Genomic DNA, 17765 nt, shown 5'->3' on the forward strand with positions numbered 1-17765 from the left:
ATATACCATAGCTCCAACAGGAAAATCAAGAAATTAAATGTCTATGAGCAATTTATAGAAATAGGCATTGGTACCCAGGATGTTTCATCTGATGGAGGAAACTTGAAAATATGCAATTGGGTTATATGGCTGGCGAAACAAGTTATAGCATATGAAAGATCATATGAAGATACATTTTGGTGCAAGGCTCATCTTCTAGTTGTAGTTGTCCTGTGTCAAATTATTTTTTAAATTAGTAATATTCTAACACTGACCAAAATTTACAATTCTGTTTTACTCAAAGAATTGAAACCATGATAATGTTAAGCGTGCGTGTAGAACTGTATTAGCAATTAATCTGAATCTACTAACAGAGACATTTGAATAAGGTATTTTGCATTTAGTGTCCATTATAATGTTTATAAGACACAAAATATAGTTGTTTGCAGAAGCACAAGCAAAGTGTTACCAATATGGGGAACAGGAGTAAATAAAAAGATGATGAATGACAAACCAGGGCAGTAATCATGTAAAATACGGCCTGATAGTAATAACAACACTTCACTAATTGTTTTTCTTAGTACTCATCTCTAAAACGTCTTGGCATCAGTTTAGGGCAATGCATCGTGGGAAATGGTGCCAACATCTTCCCATCACATCTTACAGTCTGTCATATAAATTTAAAGAGCAGCCTGAGTGACTTTTAATTTTTACACAGCAAACACTCTCCATTCTTTTACAGCATCCTCAGACCGACGGACCCCCCCACCCCCGCCCATTAGCAGAGGAGCCGTTATTACACCGCCACCTAGAGTAAGATACCCTGAATTTCATTCAGGCATTGAGAAGGCTCTCTGGTCCGAATGAGGTTTGGGGTCATTAAATCATAAATTCTGATTCATGTCCACGTTAGTCTATTCATAAAACCATTTAAGAAACAAGATTTTCAGATCTGAAAATCACTTCTGCAGTGATTTAAAAATGATTCCTGGGATATCTTATATGACATAAAGGACTGCTTTGCTCACACACCTCTCTTCATCCGGCTGGAAGTGACACTCAAAGTCTCTATTTATTTTCAAGAAATTATATTCCAAGCATATAATCTTATTTTATCTGAATATTATTAGCTGTAGTAATTAATGACTTTAGTGAAAGCCCGTGGACCTTCTTTTAATTGCAAAGTTTGAGTCCTTGCAGTGCTTTCAATCAGATTTGTCTCATTCAGCCAGAAGATGGCGCTAGCTGTGCACGATCAAGGTGTAGCCCAAGGGTGTCAAACTCATTTTAGTGAATGGGCCACATAAAGACCAGTTAGATCTGAAGTAGGACGAGAAAGTAAAAACTTTACAAAACAGCCTTTATTTAAAAATTAATGAATAAAACTAAAATATCACGATGAAAACATTCACCTGGCTCTTATGATTTTCAAAAAGCTGAAACAATTAAGATATCACAACCCCTCCCCCACAAAATCTGCCAGACAATAGGAACTTTTACATATTCCTTGAGCCTGCAGTCATTAGGTGCACAATAACATTTGCTGCTCACTGTGGATTTATAAAGACACAAACCTTGGCACGTACAGTTTTTGTATTTAACCAACAGTATTATTTACTATTATTATTTATTATTCCAACAACTTGACTAAATCTAGAGATAATTTTAAATTTCCATCTGTTTTCACTCCTGTGTAACGCCACCACTATTACCCTGTAAATAGCAGTGCAATATATTGAAAAATTTTCTTGCAGTTTTCACACTTTTCACACTTTTTCCGAACTCAAACGTCAGTGGGCCAAAATGAATCCTTACTGTTTAACGTTCCTGGCCTAACCTAGCATATAAGAGCCCTCACAAGAAAGGCACTCGGAATTTCACTTTTATGCACAAGCACTGCTATATATATAGATTATGACATTTGTGACACCGTTTTCCTTCCACTTAAAATGACGGATAAATCAAATGATCTTCTTAGATTTGGTTTATTTAATAAGAAAACAACAAAAGCACAGCAACAACAAAACACTCGAAACTTTAAAAATTAGAAAAAAGAAACTAATCTGAGCACAGAACTTGTGAACTGATACAAATCCATTTCTGATCTTGGGTAATAGTTGCAGCAAAATAAAGCTGCACGCAATTCAACATGAACTTCAAGGGAGAATCACTCTAAGCTCTAAATGAGTCACGATTCACACAAAGGAAAGCCGAAGCCCATCCCCTCCCGTGTTAATCAGTCCTGTTACAATCTGAGGCTGTGATGACATAATTACTAATAAAGTGTAAGTCATATTTTTGCATTAAATAAGTGCAAAAGGCAGAAGCACCTACACTCTCTTCAAACGGGCATATGAACGGCTCAATACTACTTTTTATTCAGCCTCTAAAAAGAGTCCAAGTTTTTTTTTAAATACATATATACTACATTCAGGTCCATCTGCAGTAGGCGTGCTATCACATTTCTGAAAACAAAAGAATGAATTGATTTATCTTCTATACTGGCTAAATACAGTCTAACCATGTGATCCGCAGAGTAACCAATGGGCAGCCGAGGAGAAAGTAAGGGCAGGAAAAAATTACTACCATTTTAGGGGAGGATGTAAGCCACTATACCAGCCCATCTAACGTTTTACAGTCGCATTTAAGTGTCTTTTTATTGAAATAATAAAATAAACATGTCGCTAACGAATTATTATTCCATGATGGGTCTCCAGACCGAGGAGCCTTACGGTGCACATTTCATCCCGGGAGGCTTGCAGGGTTCGACGGCTGGCTGCGCAAAGCCAGGCCGGGGAGCAGAGGAGGAGGAGGGGACCCCCGGCTCACACATCCCGGATTTCTCTCATTTTTCCAACAAACAGTCGAGTTTAAATGGCTTTTCTCCTTGGACAAACACTTCCACTTCCTCTACGTCTTCTTCTCCGCAGCTGCAATCCGCCCCCGGTGCGTCCATCCCCGGCCTTTTTCATCCACATCACCTCCTGAGCCACCACCCCTACTACGGCCAGCAGACTCCGACACACGCCGAACACCTTGCATCCGCGTCGGACAGCAGGTTCGTACGCTGCTGGGAAGGGGCGAGCCCCACCTCGGAGACCGCTCTGTCGCAAGTTTCGGCAACTTTCTCCGCGTGTCTCCCAGCACAGGGTGACCTCTCCAATCCGAGCCCGAGGTATGAGACAATTAAGCCCGAGAGTTCACCCCCGTCACACGACAGTCCCGAAGATTCCAGCTTCGCCAGTCCGGCGGAGGTGGTCCTGGAGCGGCTTGGGACTGTAGAGGAGCTGGGGAGGAAGCCTGAGCCAAAGAAAGAGGACGAGGAGAGAAAAACACAGCAGCAGCAGCAGATTGACCCGGGTAAACACAGATACACTAAACTCAGGAATGTTTATTAGCTTTAAGAAGTGGCGATACACAGGTGTGTCTGTGTGTGTGTGTGTGTGTGTGTGTGTGTGTGTGTTAGAGAGGGGAGGACTGTGGAAGTGAGTGTGTGACTTTTATGGGCCTATAAATGTCTTGTAAACTGTAAAATATAAAACTTTATTGTCCATTAAAATAATTAAGGTGATATTGTTATTTAACAATTTGTCAATAGCTATATGAAAACTCAGGTTGACTTGCACATGAAGGTTTTTCTGACAGTAGGAGAGTTAGCGAGCCCGTTTTTTGCAAATACTACTCCAAGCTAGTTTTGCCTAAAATAGTCAGTATAGTCATGCTATGCTCTAAAAGCATGCCATGCCATTTAAAACACCTTATTGGAGCCTTACTCCAGAGTGCAGACTCATAGCTTTATTAATATTATTATTAGTAGTAGTAGTAAAGATACATTAATATATTTTATCTTGGGATAAACAAAAAAATTATCTGGGTTTCATTAAAAGATCTACTTTTTGTAAAATGAGAGATTTTAGCCAATCTAAAGTTAATTTAATGATATAAGAATCCTAAGTGCTTTAAATTTTTTAATGCAAAATAGCAAATGTGTTGTGAGAGGATGACTACCAAACCAAAGCCAAAATACGTGTTGCCTTCTGATTAATAAATAATAATTAAATAAATAATAAAAAAATATCCTTACCCAGCTGTTTAAAAAACAGAAAAATGAGCATGAGTGTGGCTGTGGTTGTTTTTCATTTCTGTCTGCTCTCATACTGAGATTTAGGCTCATCTTTATTGGGTATACTTTGCTTTATTTATAGCAGCTCACTGTCCTTCCAAATCGAAAAGGACAGAAACCTCAAATGTGGCCACGTTTTAAATTATGTCACATTATGTTAAATTACCGGTTTATCATAAATTACAGGAGCAGTATGTGAAAAAAGGTGTGGAAGTGTTTCTTTTTCTAATGAGCCAAAAACTGTGGGCTCATAAAATTTGCTTCACAAAATGTTTTCTTTGATTCTTATGCCAGTCTTTGAACTCCTCACAACACACACAGAAAGACATGCTTAAAACCAGAGGAAAGTAAATATACATGGTGTTTGGTGTGAGTAAAAACCTATGCAACTCTCATCTCTTTTCCTGCAGAAAATCCATCAGCTAGCTGGATCCATGCCAAATCGACCCGGAAAAAGAGATGTCCTTACACCAAACACCAGACCCTGGAGCTGGAGAAGGAGTTCCTCTACAACATGTATCTGACCAGAGATCGGCGCCTGGAGGTGGCAGGACTCTTAAATCTGACAGAGAGACAGGTCAAAATCTGGTTCCAAAACAGACGGATGAAGATGAAGAAGCTGATGATTCGGGAGAGGAGGAGTATGAATGAATGATGGATTTAGAGGCTGGGGCTTTTTTTCTTCCTGTGATAGGTGAAGAGGTGGTGGTGATAAAAGAAACACAGTGCTCAGAGATGGCCAACATCTCTAACATAAACTGTCAAGATCAGCTGTGACTAAGCAAAGGATTGTAGAGCTAACATGGCTGCCTTTGAAAACTGCAGTGAAAAACTCTGCAGGGGAGACCGGGATGTGCTGTAACACACATATTATTGTCTTTTAAAAAAAAAAAGTTAGGTAATCTGTACTTTGGAGCATAATTCTTCCATCTGCATGTTTAAAAAAGAAAACAGCTAATCTGAAACCCGGGGTAGTTGTAAATAATGACGTGTTAACATTTACAGGGAGATCAATAAACCCAATCACAAACATACCAGCTCATATCAAAGACTACTCATTTTAAAACACATCTGTTTTTAATATGGATGCACATCTCTCATGTTCAGAAATGGCAATGCTTGAAACATTCCAGACGTAATACTTAAACTGTCTGTGCTCTCAACAAAAAAATGGGAATGGTGTTTTATGATTTAAGGCTAAAACTATCGTCCTCATGAAAACTATGTTTAATGTGCCAGCTGGGACTTAAGTACAAGGGAAAACTATCAAAGATAAACCCCATGAGTAATCTCATAGCTGAATACCTGCTTGTTACAGCCTGAAAAATAGCTGCAGAATATTTGTATGGGATTAAAATGAAATATTTGTTGGGAGCAAACAGGATTCGGGCTAATGGACTGTATCTGATGCATGTAAGTATTAACATATTTATGTGAAATATGTTAATACTGTTGGGTTGGCATTACCAAAAGATAAAAGACACATTTGCTATGGCTGGAGTTATTCTCTTTATACTCTTTTAACAATGCAATTACCCTTAGAAAACAAACCAGAACCAAATGTATCTTTGAAAACGCCAAGATTACACATGTGAAAAATCTAAAAATCGCAGGTACTTAAAAGGCGAACTAGTCATGCTAAAGTAATAATGTGTTTTAAATGTGATACTTTCACATGTGTCCCACTTCAATGGCTTTTTCATAGCAAGGTCAGCTGTACTTTAATGTCCAACTGGCTAATAAGCGACTAAAGATGAATATTTTCTGTCTAACACATTATGTGTGACTCGAGGCTTTGGTTTATTGGCTCTAAATAAAATTAGTCTACTGCATTTTAAATAGGACCACAAGGCGCTCTTGTCTTTTCCTGGTCCTGCATTGAAGTGCCTGCACAAATGTGTGGGTCATAATAGTTAAAAATACTGAAGAAGGTTTTGTATAATCACAAACTTCTACATGTCATACACTTGTAACCACAGTGCATTTGCTAAATTTACGAGATTTTATATATTTACAATAAGCAACATAAAAAAAAGAAGCAAAACACCACTTCTTCTTCTCTGTATTTCAGGTGCCTGACAGGCCTGTACAGAAACGTGTTTCACTTTGCTCTTAGTGGAGAAGTTCTCTGTGTTACAACCAATCCTGGTCTCCCTTATTAATCAGAAAGTAGCTTTTAAGGAATTTGCTCCTGAAGACAGAATAAAGCTTCTTTGTTTTGTTTTTATAAACTCTGCATGTAGCCTTATAGGGGCATATTTGTTGGTATTGTTGTCCTTGCTGTTGTTGTCATTGTTGCTGTGTATATTTGTTGTTACTGTGGGTTTGAAATGCAGATATGGTCATGTCTACACACACACACACACACACACACACACCAGTCATGGCTAAGCTATGGTGTGACTGCAGTTTGATTGTTAGATTTTCTGTTTCGCTGTTTCCTCCCGTAAGAATAAACAGCTACGTCTCTTAAGACGTTTTACAACAACGCACAATCGATTTCCATTTTGCAATGTAAGTTGCTATAACATCAGAGACAACGGGAACATTGTGGGGATTTTAAAGGTATTTTGGTGCTTTTCGTTTTTGTCCACATTCTCCTTGAGAGAAGAGGAAGAACAACAGGCTATGTTAGCCTACAGCGACAGGCCTGTGCTGTGCTGTGAGACGAAGTGTGATCAAATAAGGCCTTCATCCTGTCATTTAGGTTATAGGCTCAATATGCTGCTCATGGTGATTTTTCTAAATAAAATAAAAGATGGATTACAGCGTCGGTGTTCATTTGCGCCTTCTTTTTGGTGACTTGGTAATTTTACGCAGAGATTAGTCCGCACAAATCTTTTTTTTTCTTATTGTTTGTTTTTAACTTGATATTAAGGGCATATTAATAATATTTATGGCATCACGTGGCAACATTGTAGACATAAAAATATCCTGCTATAGAACTACTGCAAAAATATTTTGTAGCCCCTGATCAATGTAGCCTAAAACTCATAAAGGTTAAAATTGCGCTGTCGTTTATTAAATAGCGCAATACAACCCAATAAAAAAGGCTTACATACAGCATTATCCTATATTATTATCCTGCGGCTGATTCTACAGGGGGCGAAACAAAGGCAGTAAGTCATGGTTGACATTAAACAGGATTATAGGCCAATAACTCAATTTATTATGTTTGTCATTATGATTATATTCCACCGTCAAGGTGTTTCACTGCTCTCAGGTATATGTTCGGAGTTTCAGCCCACGGAGAGACATTTCTGCCTCCTTGTTTTGTCAAAGTCAGTGCAGCGCCTCGTAGCTTCCTTCATTTATTGCTGCTATATAATCTTCTCAGGGCTCATCCTACTGCAGGGTCATAAACCAACAGCATGCATTTGGAGAATAAACGTGACTTTCCGCCCCAACTCAAGACAGAGAGACACGCAGAGAGAGGTGCCATAAAGTAATTTCACCCAGACAGTCATCGTGACTATATGGTTTTATTGGACACCCTTTCCTGCCTTAGAGCCTCAACTGTCCTTCTAAATGTTAAAGTCATTGTCTGCAGATGAGACTAGACAGCTCCAGTCACGTCTTTTACAGACAGCGAGAGCACAAAACACAGGAAATTTCATTATGGAGGGAATTAAAACGGATTTGCCCAAAAGCATGTGAGTCTTGATGAGGTGTATTTTTTCCTGTTTCAGAAGTAATCGTTTAATTTAGGCTAGGTTATCTACAACTTCGGTGTAGCCGTACTGGTAAAAACAAGAAGCTTTAACATCAGCAGTAGTCTGATTTTATTCAGCTAGAGCAAAACCTTCTTCTTATTTTTAAAGTTAAGAAATGGCCGTCTGAGTTGCAAACAGCATTCAGGCCTTCTGTGCTGACTGGGCACAGGTATTGATTTCTATGGACTAGTATTAAAAATAACTTGGTCCTGCATTGGAGCACAGACGAGTGACAAAAGAAAGAATATATGCATCCATTTTAATGGCTGATGGACAAGAATAAAAAGTATTATAACTATTTAAATCTCAAAACTTCACTCAGAGCACACCAACAAATGCATCAGAATTACTGAATGTAGATAACATATATAAAAAAAGATAATAATAATAATAACCTGAAAATTTTTTTCAATTAAATGCCTCCAAAGTTCTGATTTAATGTGCACTTTTAATAAAACTATCACAAACGAAACTCTTCCACCTGCATTTACATGTAATTAGCCTCCAAAAGAATAATATTTAAAGTGCTGCAGAAATTAGGATGCATTAGGATGATAGGATTGCACGTAGAAACGCTAAAAACATTACTACTAATTGCTGCATGCTCCCCATCACATTTCTTCAGTATGATAAAAATAGATTCCAAATGATCCATTAACAGAGTCCAGGGCCTCACCAGCTGAGCAGCATGCAAACGATTGATGGAGAAAAGTGATGTGCACTTGCATTTATTCTGTTATGAAGAATAAAATATAGACGGTAAAGCACGTAAGCCTATACTGCGGCCTGACATGAATATTCTGTTTTATACTAACATAGATAAATTAAAAATTAAACATCAGTTTTATCAATCAAGGTGGCCCGGATAAGTTAAAGTAACATTTTTGAATTGGTTAATTTCAAGACACGATCTGATTTTAAATTCCTCATAAACACAAAAACATGCAAAAACAGGGCTGCTTTTCATGTGTAATTACTCATTCTGTCCACTGGGCGGAGGTGTTGTCTTTCATGGGCTATTTGCACTCGAGCAGCAATTCTATGGTGCGATATTTATTACTGTGGACCTGAGTCCAAATCTCAGATTCTGACGTCATCTTTCTTCACAGGCAAAATCTCATTCAAATGCTTGCCCTACAGCATTTTACTACACTAACGTGTAGTTTCCCAGACATGAGTTAAGTCTTAGACAAAGAACCTTTTTTTTCAGAGGACATCTTCACTGAAATTTCCCTTTAGTCTGAGACGAGGCTTAATCCATGTCTGGGAAACTGGCTGTAAACGTCCAACCTGTTGTATTCAACTGGTGACATGTTAAAAGCTGTAACTGTTCAGGCAACAACGTTTTCTCGACCTGTGGAAGAATTTAAAACAATAATAATAATAATGGAACATTTAATTTGGGAGGAAGACAACGAAGGAAAAAAAGCAGCTCAGTAATATTCAAACAGCTACTCTGTGATCCGAGTTTCTAATCAATTTCATCCACCCCATTAAATAAATGAACCCTCTTCTAATCCTGTTATGTTTCTTATTTAATAGTCAAAGGGGATAGTAACGCTACTTCCGCTCTGTTTCCTCTTCAAAATAAAAGGTGAAGCAATAATTGAAGCCTCTGCAGTTTATGATCACAGCCTTAAAGTCGATAGAATTAAAAGAAAAAGGTTATTTTTTACTGAAACGTGCTCCAAATGATCTGACGCTATTTGTTTTAAAACAGGAGAAAGAAAATGAGAGGAAAAAACAAACCTTTAGAAATGAAATATCGACCTTACTGCTTAACAACAGGCCGTGTTCAGCTTTGTCCAGCTTATGTCTAAAACCGTGACAACCAGTTTTAGACATAAAATTTGAAATAAAGGTGCATGTACAGAATTCCGAATCAAGAGATGAGTGTGTTAGGTTTAAGATAAAAAAGAGAAATTGTGAATTTTAAAATTTTAAAACATAGCACACCAGATATACAGGTGCTAGCCGTGATGACTTACAGTGTGATAAAATAGAAATGAATCGCACTGTTCACATTATGTTTCTTCGCTCTGTAAAATACTATTACATATCAAAAATAAATGCACTGGCGTTATGACTAGATTAATGTGACTGGATGTTTACTTCATACCACCCTAATTTACAATCCAACACGAATAAATAGCACATAAATTTATGATGCTTTTACGCTGTTGGCTGCTGATATCTATGAAATGACTCCGTATTATCCTATCCTATATAAGCAGGCTAGTATAAAAAGGAAATCAATGTAACCAAAGTAAAAGTACTGCGACATGAACGTCACCAATGTTAGTTTTTTTTTCTATCACTTGCTATAAGCTCTCTGTGGACAGACAGAGGACGTCGCTGAACTTTTTGAAAAAAAAATGAAGGCTGTAATAATTCAGTATTTATCACATTAACCAAATATAAAATTAATCAAATCCATAGCATAAGGCCGGCCTAAATTTGCTATAGATACCAATATATACTTTTTTTTTTAATGTACTTTATTTTATTTCAGGAAATAACCTGAAAATCAGGGTAAATATGAGAGCTGTTCTGCAACAAAGCGTTATAGGCTATAATATTACTATTATACTATCAATATTAGCCTATACTATTAATGTTACACTATTTTTTTTTAAAGTTATATAGTGTTGTTTAATAAAAAAATAATAATTTTTTTTTTTTTAAAGTACTCGCGATGCTTTCAGCAGCTCTGTTATTACAATTACTTAAAGCTAGTGTACCGCTCATTTTTTGCGGCTACATTCAATATCAGCCAGGAATATGAATATTTCAGTAGAGAAATTAAGCTGTCTTCACACGTCTAAACTGACGCCAAAAAAGTTTATAGTTGCTATTAAAACTATTTTTATTTATTAGGTTGAAGTCCAGCCAGAGTTCAAAGTATTTTGAAGGGCAGTAATAATAATATATAGACGCTTGTGTAATTGTATTCGAAGAAGGGTAAAAAAAAAAAGTCAGTTTAAAATGCTTCACGAATGATTTAATCAACAAATTTAATTAAGGCAAAAATTATTATTATTATTAATATTACGAAGTTTGGGCTACATTAGTTTAACATGTGGGCCGAAATTGTGGTAGTTATTAATTACTCCAATCTTCCAAAAAAATATACTGATATGCCTGTTGCGGTGAGCCCGACATGAATACACGGAAATAAATTGTGTATCTAGACAGGTTGTTGTCGTCATAGCTTCTAGTTACAAGACGCCAATATTTGAAGGTTCTGGGGCTTTCCGTTTTGTTCTGTAAGTGTAATGTAGCCTAAAGGAGCTGACTTTTTTTTTCTTACAACATTTATATTTTTAAGGGTTAAATAACTGCCCGTATCAGAGGTGGTCATCGGATGATGGTGGTCTAAGTAAATAATGGCCTAAACCTTCTTAAAACTGCTTCTTAGATTTATCTGGTGCCCTGCGCGTGTTTGTTTGTTTGGAAATGCGGCTCTCTTTTGCACCCAGCTGCCACAAATTCCAGTTTTCTCTTTGCACAACTCACAGGTCGTAAAAGCGTTTTACGACCTGACCCTGTTCGCCATTGGCCGCTCACTGTCATGTGTGCGCGTGCAGTGTGCAGACAGCTTTGCCTCGCGCGCTCTCGGCACCACAGAAGTGTTTCTCGGCATCCGCGCGCCTCCATGGACGGTAAACAATTTTCACTTTTTAATTTTGTCTCTCTGCAATACTGTTCTCACCATAACGTCTTATTTTTTAAATAACTCTTTAAATGTTTCGTTTGAACGTTAAGACGTCATATATACGGTTTACTTGTTTACACATATAAGACAAGTTTCTAACCAACAGGCTGTCAAGAAAGTAGTGCTGAAAATGAGACGTATTTTTAGACTCTTTTCATTGTGTGTAGGCCTGCTATTACAAGTCTAGTGCTATTTGCGCTCATTTCTGACTGATTTAATCATCGTTTTCTTTTTCTCTTTTTTCTTTTCCTGCTTATTTCAGAATGCTGCGGAAGAAAATGGAGTCCAGTAGACTGCTGATGTCAGGTACTAATTTTGACAAATTCTTTACTATCTAAAACTATCCAGAATGTAATTCAGCAATGTAACTGAGTCCTCACAGTAGTTATGTTTTTCTGCCGACTAATATCCAATGTTCAATAAGCTCTCATGTTATGCTGCAGAAATTTTTAACTTTGTGCACTGTGTGCAAAACGTTGCACCCTTACTAAATAACTGAATTCGTAATGATGGTATTAATGCTTCAGGGTCTGTCTGTACACACAAGAAACAAACTGAAAATACTCGGAAAATACTCCTCTTTAACTCTTTTTATCCAAATGATGAAACCAAATATTAATAATATTGTAAAAATAAATAAACAAATAAAAAAACAGATAAGGGAAAAAGAGAGAAGCAGCATTCTTCATATTTGCATATAACTGAATTGGGTTAATTCCCTTAAATCAAATATGAAAAATGCGTCATTTGAATCTATATAAATACTATACATTTAAAATTTATATTGTTAAACAGTAATATAATTGTAAATATAATATAATTGTAATGATACTGATATAAGGCCTGATTCCTCTGAGTCTTTAACATACCTCTTTAAGATCACATGACAGTGTGCACATGCATATAAATATGCTAGCCCAATGTTCATACATATTTGTCTGTTTCAGCCATCAATGCAATGTTTATCTGTAAAAGGCTTCATGAACCATTGGGGTGCAACGCTAACAGGACACCTGGTGGCTCTTTTGAGGCAAACTGCAAAAATAGCCCCAGAAACCAAAGTTTTTTTTCATTCTCAGGGGATTATCTGGCAGTATTATCACAAAATATCATCTTCTTGCATGTTATCTTTAGTGCTTGTTCTGCTATCTGTCTCAGTGCTGATACCTTTCAGGGTCTTTATGTCAGAAATTCAATTTCTCCTTCTTTCCCCTGTAAGCGTACTTGAACAGATGGGCAGAATCAGACAGAAGGAATGCTTTCCCCCATGTTTTTGTTTTCGCTGGTGTCCCTTTTTATGAGGGCAAGTGTCAGAGAGACAAAGAGACAGAAAGACAGTGTTTTCTCCCTTTTTTGAATTTTACATTTTTTTTCCACAAGGGCAGCAGGCGGGGTGTGGGAGATACAGAGAAACAAAGACAGTATTTCACTGGTCCTGCTCACTCAAGCTCAGCTGGCACTGAGTATTTACAACCTACTGCAATGCGGCAAAGACTCTCTCTCTCTCTCTCTCTCTCTCTGTGTGTGTGTGTGTGTGTATCTGTGTGTGTGTGTGTGTGTGTGTGTGTGTGTGTGTGTGTGTGTGTGTGTCAATGCGTATAAGACAGAAACAAAGAGACAAAAGGAGATAGGGAAGATAGTGATGCAGAGAACGAGGCAGACATTAAATTAAAGCCTGTGACAGACAGAAAGAAAGCCTGAGAAAGAATGACAAAGCTGTGTGAGATGAGTTTGTGTGTGTGAGGTATAAAACATGCCCGTTTATCTTTCTTTGCAGTGCGGTGCAAAAACCCAAGTTTCGACCGGACGTTTTTGAAGACAAAAACAGACTGCAGGTTTGTCCAGAGGGCTTCATTTCAGTTTTCCTCGGCAGACGTCGAGGTTTAAGTAGCTTAAACACTATCAAATTTCAGGCTTGATCATGGGGGCTGGTGTTTATTTCTGTTTCAATAGTCCTTCTGTCATGGCTCGTCTTTGGTGTTCGGCACAGTTCCACAAATTCAGCTCATGCTTGAGCATTTAAATAACAGTGTGTCTCTTTATAAAATGTCCTTTTCCCCCAGCACTCACACAGCTCGGCTAAATTGGCCATTATCACTGAATGCAAATACTTATTTACAAGCAGTGATTGCCTTATTGATCCTGTCATCTAACTTTCTTAACTTAGACAAAAACTGATGATAGAAAATCATAGACCAATTTGGGGGAACTGCTAGGCCTGGAGTGCTCATGTTATTATTAACCAGCAGGGGGTGCTATTTGCCAGGAAATCGGTAATGCACACTGCAGCGCACACTGCAGATACTGCAAAATATCCATCCACCTTTAAGGTCTTCTATCACTGTGCTAACACACACATAGAGAGAAAAATAAAGGAGACAGTTTAATTCCACTTCATTCAACACAGAAAAGAGAACGGACTTTAAAAGCCAGTAACACAAAGCCCAAGAGCATTATCAAATTTGTAACACATTTAAAAATATATATATGTAAAACTACTAACATAAGAAAAAGCTGTATCCTTTTCAGACTTTCAATACATGTGAGCTGGCGCTGTTCGGTGTCATTTGACAACTAGATGGCGCTAGAGACCCAAGAATGACTATGGCCTCAGCGAGCTACACAAATTGAAGCTCTATGGATTTTTAACAGCCGCTGTTCAGACTGGGGTAGCAACACCATCTTCATCCTCCTCACGGTCCATCCCCGTTATGACGTTCTTTTCTCCCATTTACATTGAATGCACCTGGAGCAGGGGGGATTTTCTCCCGCTTAGTGTACCGGGATCATTTTGTTTGGTCTGGATGTGATTTTATGTTACAGCTGCTAGGAGGAGTCATTAGGCAAGACGCCAAGCCAAGGTGCTATAAATCAGGGAGTCAAGTGGCTTGTGGTTTTAAAAGCACCACTAAAGCTTCAGCGATGGAAAGATTTATACAAAACGCGTACGAACGCCGTTGATCAGTGAAAGTTTGGCTTAATATGATTAATAATTATTAATTAGCAAGATGTTGAATATTTGAGTGTATTGTGCATCATTATTTTCAAGGGAGGAATAAGCCAAAACTAAAATCAATAAAATCTGCCAGACAAGGAATGACGGTTTTCCGCTGTATGTTTAAAAGAACCGATGAAATGTGTTTTATTTAAGTGTTATTGGCTTGTTCGCACCAGTAGCCTGTGTGGTTGAATTAGGCTCAATAATGTGTTACCAATGTTTTTCTTATACATATTTTTCCTTCTTATTATTAGTAGCAATAATATCGGTTATTAGGTTTTTGAAGCATTGCTACTTTATTAGAGAGATTCTTGTGTAACATTTGGTTAAATGTCTTGTTTGTGCCCAGCAGCCGCAGAGCTGCTAAAGCAAGCATACCGGTGTCCAGTCTGTTTTCACAGAGCAACTTTTATGGCTTTATTGCTGCCCATTTACGGAAATCAAAGCAGGAAACAAATGCTCCAAACAGCATTCCAGACACATCCGGAAAATGCAAAAGGCGTTCAGTCTCTGCTTGTTTTAGAGGAAAGCACTGCAGTGCAAACCACATGAGAGTCTCATGGGAGTGACAGCATGCAGACTCCCATTTTACGCAAAGTATTTTACGCACGAAAATGTGTCTGTTAAAAGAAAATCTGAATGGCAGCAAAAGGAGTTAGATTGAAAATGGGGGGAAAATCAGTAGATTTTAGAAATGCAAGAGAAAACGCATTTGAAGCTTCAATAAACTGAGAAACCCGTATTCAAAGAAAATTTAAGTGAGAAGGAAAACGCATTTCTACTAAAAATGACCAGAAAACGGTTAATTTTTAAATCTCCAGCAGCACAACCCCCAGAGATTAAAGCTCCCCTTTTTTTCCTTTGGCGCCATTATCGAATAAAGTGGTTCTGGTGCAGGGCCTAATAATTTATGAACCCTTGTGGGAGTAGCAAGAAAAAAAAAAGCTGAGCACGTGACGGTAATAAAGTGTGTTTTATTGCCGGAGCTTTGACAAGCCCCAAAATATAACTCAGAGAGAATAGCCGACAGGCGGCCAGATGGGATTGGTAGCCGATATTTGTCCGAAATCAACAGAATGCGCTTTGTATTGCTGAGAGAAACAACGGAGACGGTCCCCACACTCAGCTTCGATCCGCTCTAACGGGATTTTACACTACACTAACGAACGATCGCGTTTTAACGCGAGAGCAGGACAGAGCAAGTAAGTGTGTTTCGTTTTCATATTTGGCGCAGATATGAAGTTATGACTATGGGGCAGGGGGGGCAGGAAGGACATGGGTGGGGGAAGTGATCCCCGAATGAAAGCGGTGGTCGGGAGACCCCCGAGGGCCCTTGGTAGAGTGAGAGAGCGGTTCAGAGAGCCACCTGTAGTCCAATATATAATCGAATTAACTGAAGCAATAAATAAGTTTGGACTGAAAGTAAACTTACATCGAATTTGTGAGAAAAATGTTGGCTCTCAGTTTCCCATTTAGTTCGATTTAAGGCGTGTTTTAGTAGAAAGAATAAACATGGACTCTGAAGAAATATGTGTTTGTTTGCTGAGTGTATCAGGTCTAATATTGAAACTGCCGGTATATACTACATACTCCAGTACACAGTATATATCGGTAGTTGCTTAGATATTCGGGTATCTCTCTCTCTCTCTCTGTATACACATATATATATATAGATATATATATATATATATATCTATATATATATATATTTATGTATATATATTAATTTTTATATGAATTTTTTTCAAAATAAAATTATCCACTTTCACCTCTTTCAAGGGGAAAAAAACCCCTCTTTCAGTGGAGGACTGTTTAGGGTTTAATGTTGCTGTCTGCATTCAGCTCATTGCGAACAAATGATTGATGCTTAAAAGCTGTTCCTCTGATTCTGGAAGAAAGATAACAGTAGTCAGAATTTTTAACGTGCTCTGTAGGAAGTCCTTAACATGAAACTCTATATCTGTGCTCGTGTGTGTGGGTGTGTGTGTGGGGGGGTTTACGATTTCCATGTGGCATATGTGTGTGTTCCTAAATCGGAAAACAGTAGCCTGCATCCTTTCTGAGGCGGCTTTATTCCATATGTTGAGGATTATCTTGCTTGTGTACATTTCGAAAATATAACCTCCTATTTAGATTATTATTATTATCAATAATAAAGCAAATAATAATAATATTAATATGAATATCCTGTGGAATAATTTAATCAGTCTGGAGAAATGCAATAATGCAAAACTAACCAGTCGCTTGCTTGGGAACTACACTTTTGTTTGACGCATTCAAAATGATTTTACTATTGTCGTTGCTCGGCTGATGTTTGTATGGATATGTAAACGCAATCAGATAATAGGAGTTATGGCGTCTTTGTTGAGATGTTAAATTTTACAGCTATCTCTCTAACGCCAAGCCCCGCTCCCTATAGGCTATAAACAGAAGCCAGAAGAGAACTATAACCCAGCGGTTTATGGCAAGGGGAAAATTTTGATTATACTCACAGCTGGGCACTCCGTTCCACAGAGGCATGACAAGTTAAAAAATACATGGCAGCAGGGACATTAATCTTTTAAATAACTAAATAATGGTTAAGACTGCGGAGAGGGGAGCCTCACTAAGCTGCAACAACAAATTTTGCAATTGAGGCAACTTTTTTCATATTTTAACTTAAAAGTGAGATCAGTCTTCTGAAGACGGATAGTTGGAAACAAAAGCAGTGTGTGTGTGTGTGTGTGTTATTTATTCTTATTGTGGCTTAACTGTATATTTTTTTAATATGTAATTTTATTTTTTTCCGTAAAATTAAAGCATTAAACTGTTTAGATACCGGCAACCATTTCGAACTGGTGGAGCGTCTTTACATCGAAAACTTTTCAGTTCACAGATATTTATGGGAGCTATTTTCATTTGTTGCGGGAGCCTGTGTGATTTTTGAGGATTTAAAACTAGGGGTGTCTTATTTTAATGTAGTTTGTTATACTTGTAGTTTTACGCATGCGTTTACGGAAACTACAAACTTTAAAAAAAATCTATTAAAAAAAAAGCTTATATATTTTTTATTAGAATTATGAGGTCAATATCGTTGTTTTTGTGCTGAAAGTTCATTTATTCCCTCTTAGTAGAAGAAACACCGTATTTGAAACAATTTTAAATTAAATAATTTTAGTCTCACAGTTAATAAAGTGTATCTTGTTAAATGTAAAAGGATCGTTTCCAGCGTTATAGATAATAAATTAATTCCAAAAA

The 17765-nt window shown here is 37.6% G+C and overlaps 1 protein-coding gene across 1 annotated transcript; it reads left to right on the top strand.

Moving 5' to 3' along the window:
• Positions 1-1341: 1341 nt before the first annotated feature.
• On the top strand, positions 1342-10259 carry LOC100711709 (homeobox protein Hox-D9b). The gene is made up of 2 exons (XM_003438242.5): positions 1342-3339; positions 4513-10259. The coding sequence occupies exons 1-2, from the start codon at positions 2658-2660 to the stop codon at positions 4755-4757; spliced, it is 927 nt and encodes a 308-aa protein (XP_003438290.1). The 5' UTR covers positions 1342-2657; the 3' UTR covers positions 4758-10259.
• The last annotated feature ends 7506 nt before the right edge of the window (positions 10260-17765 follow it).

The sequence above is a fragment of the Oreochromis niloticus genome, linkage group LG13, assembly GCF_001858045.2.
Source record: "Oreochromis niloticus isolate F11D_XX linkage group LG13, O_niloticus_UMD_NMBU, whole genome shotgun sequence".
In the NCBI taxonomy this organism is placed as follows: Eukaryota; Metazoa; Chordata; class Actinopteri; order Cichliformes; family Cichlidae; genus Oreochromis; species Oreochromis niloticus.

Bases quoted from the DNA above. Each gene is read 5' to 3' on its own strand.
- LOC100711709 (XM_003438242.5), top strand. From the start codon at position 2,658: ATGTCGCTAACGAATTATTATTCCATGATGGGTCTCCAGACCGAGGAG. The intron at 3,340-4,512 runs GTAAACACAGAT...CTTTTCCTGCAG, and splicing joins GCAGCAGCAGATTGACCCGG to AAAATCCATCAGCTAGCTGG.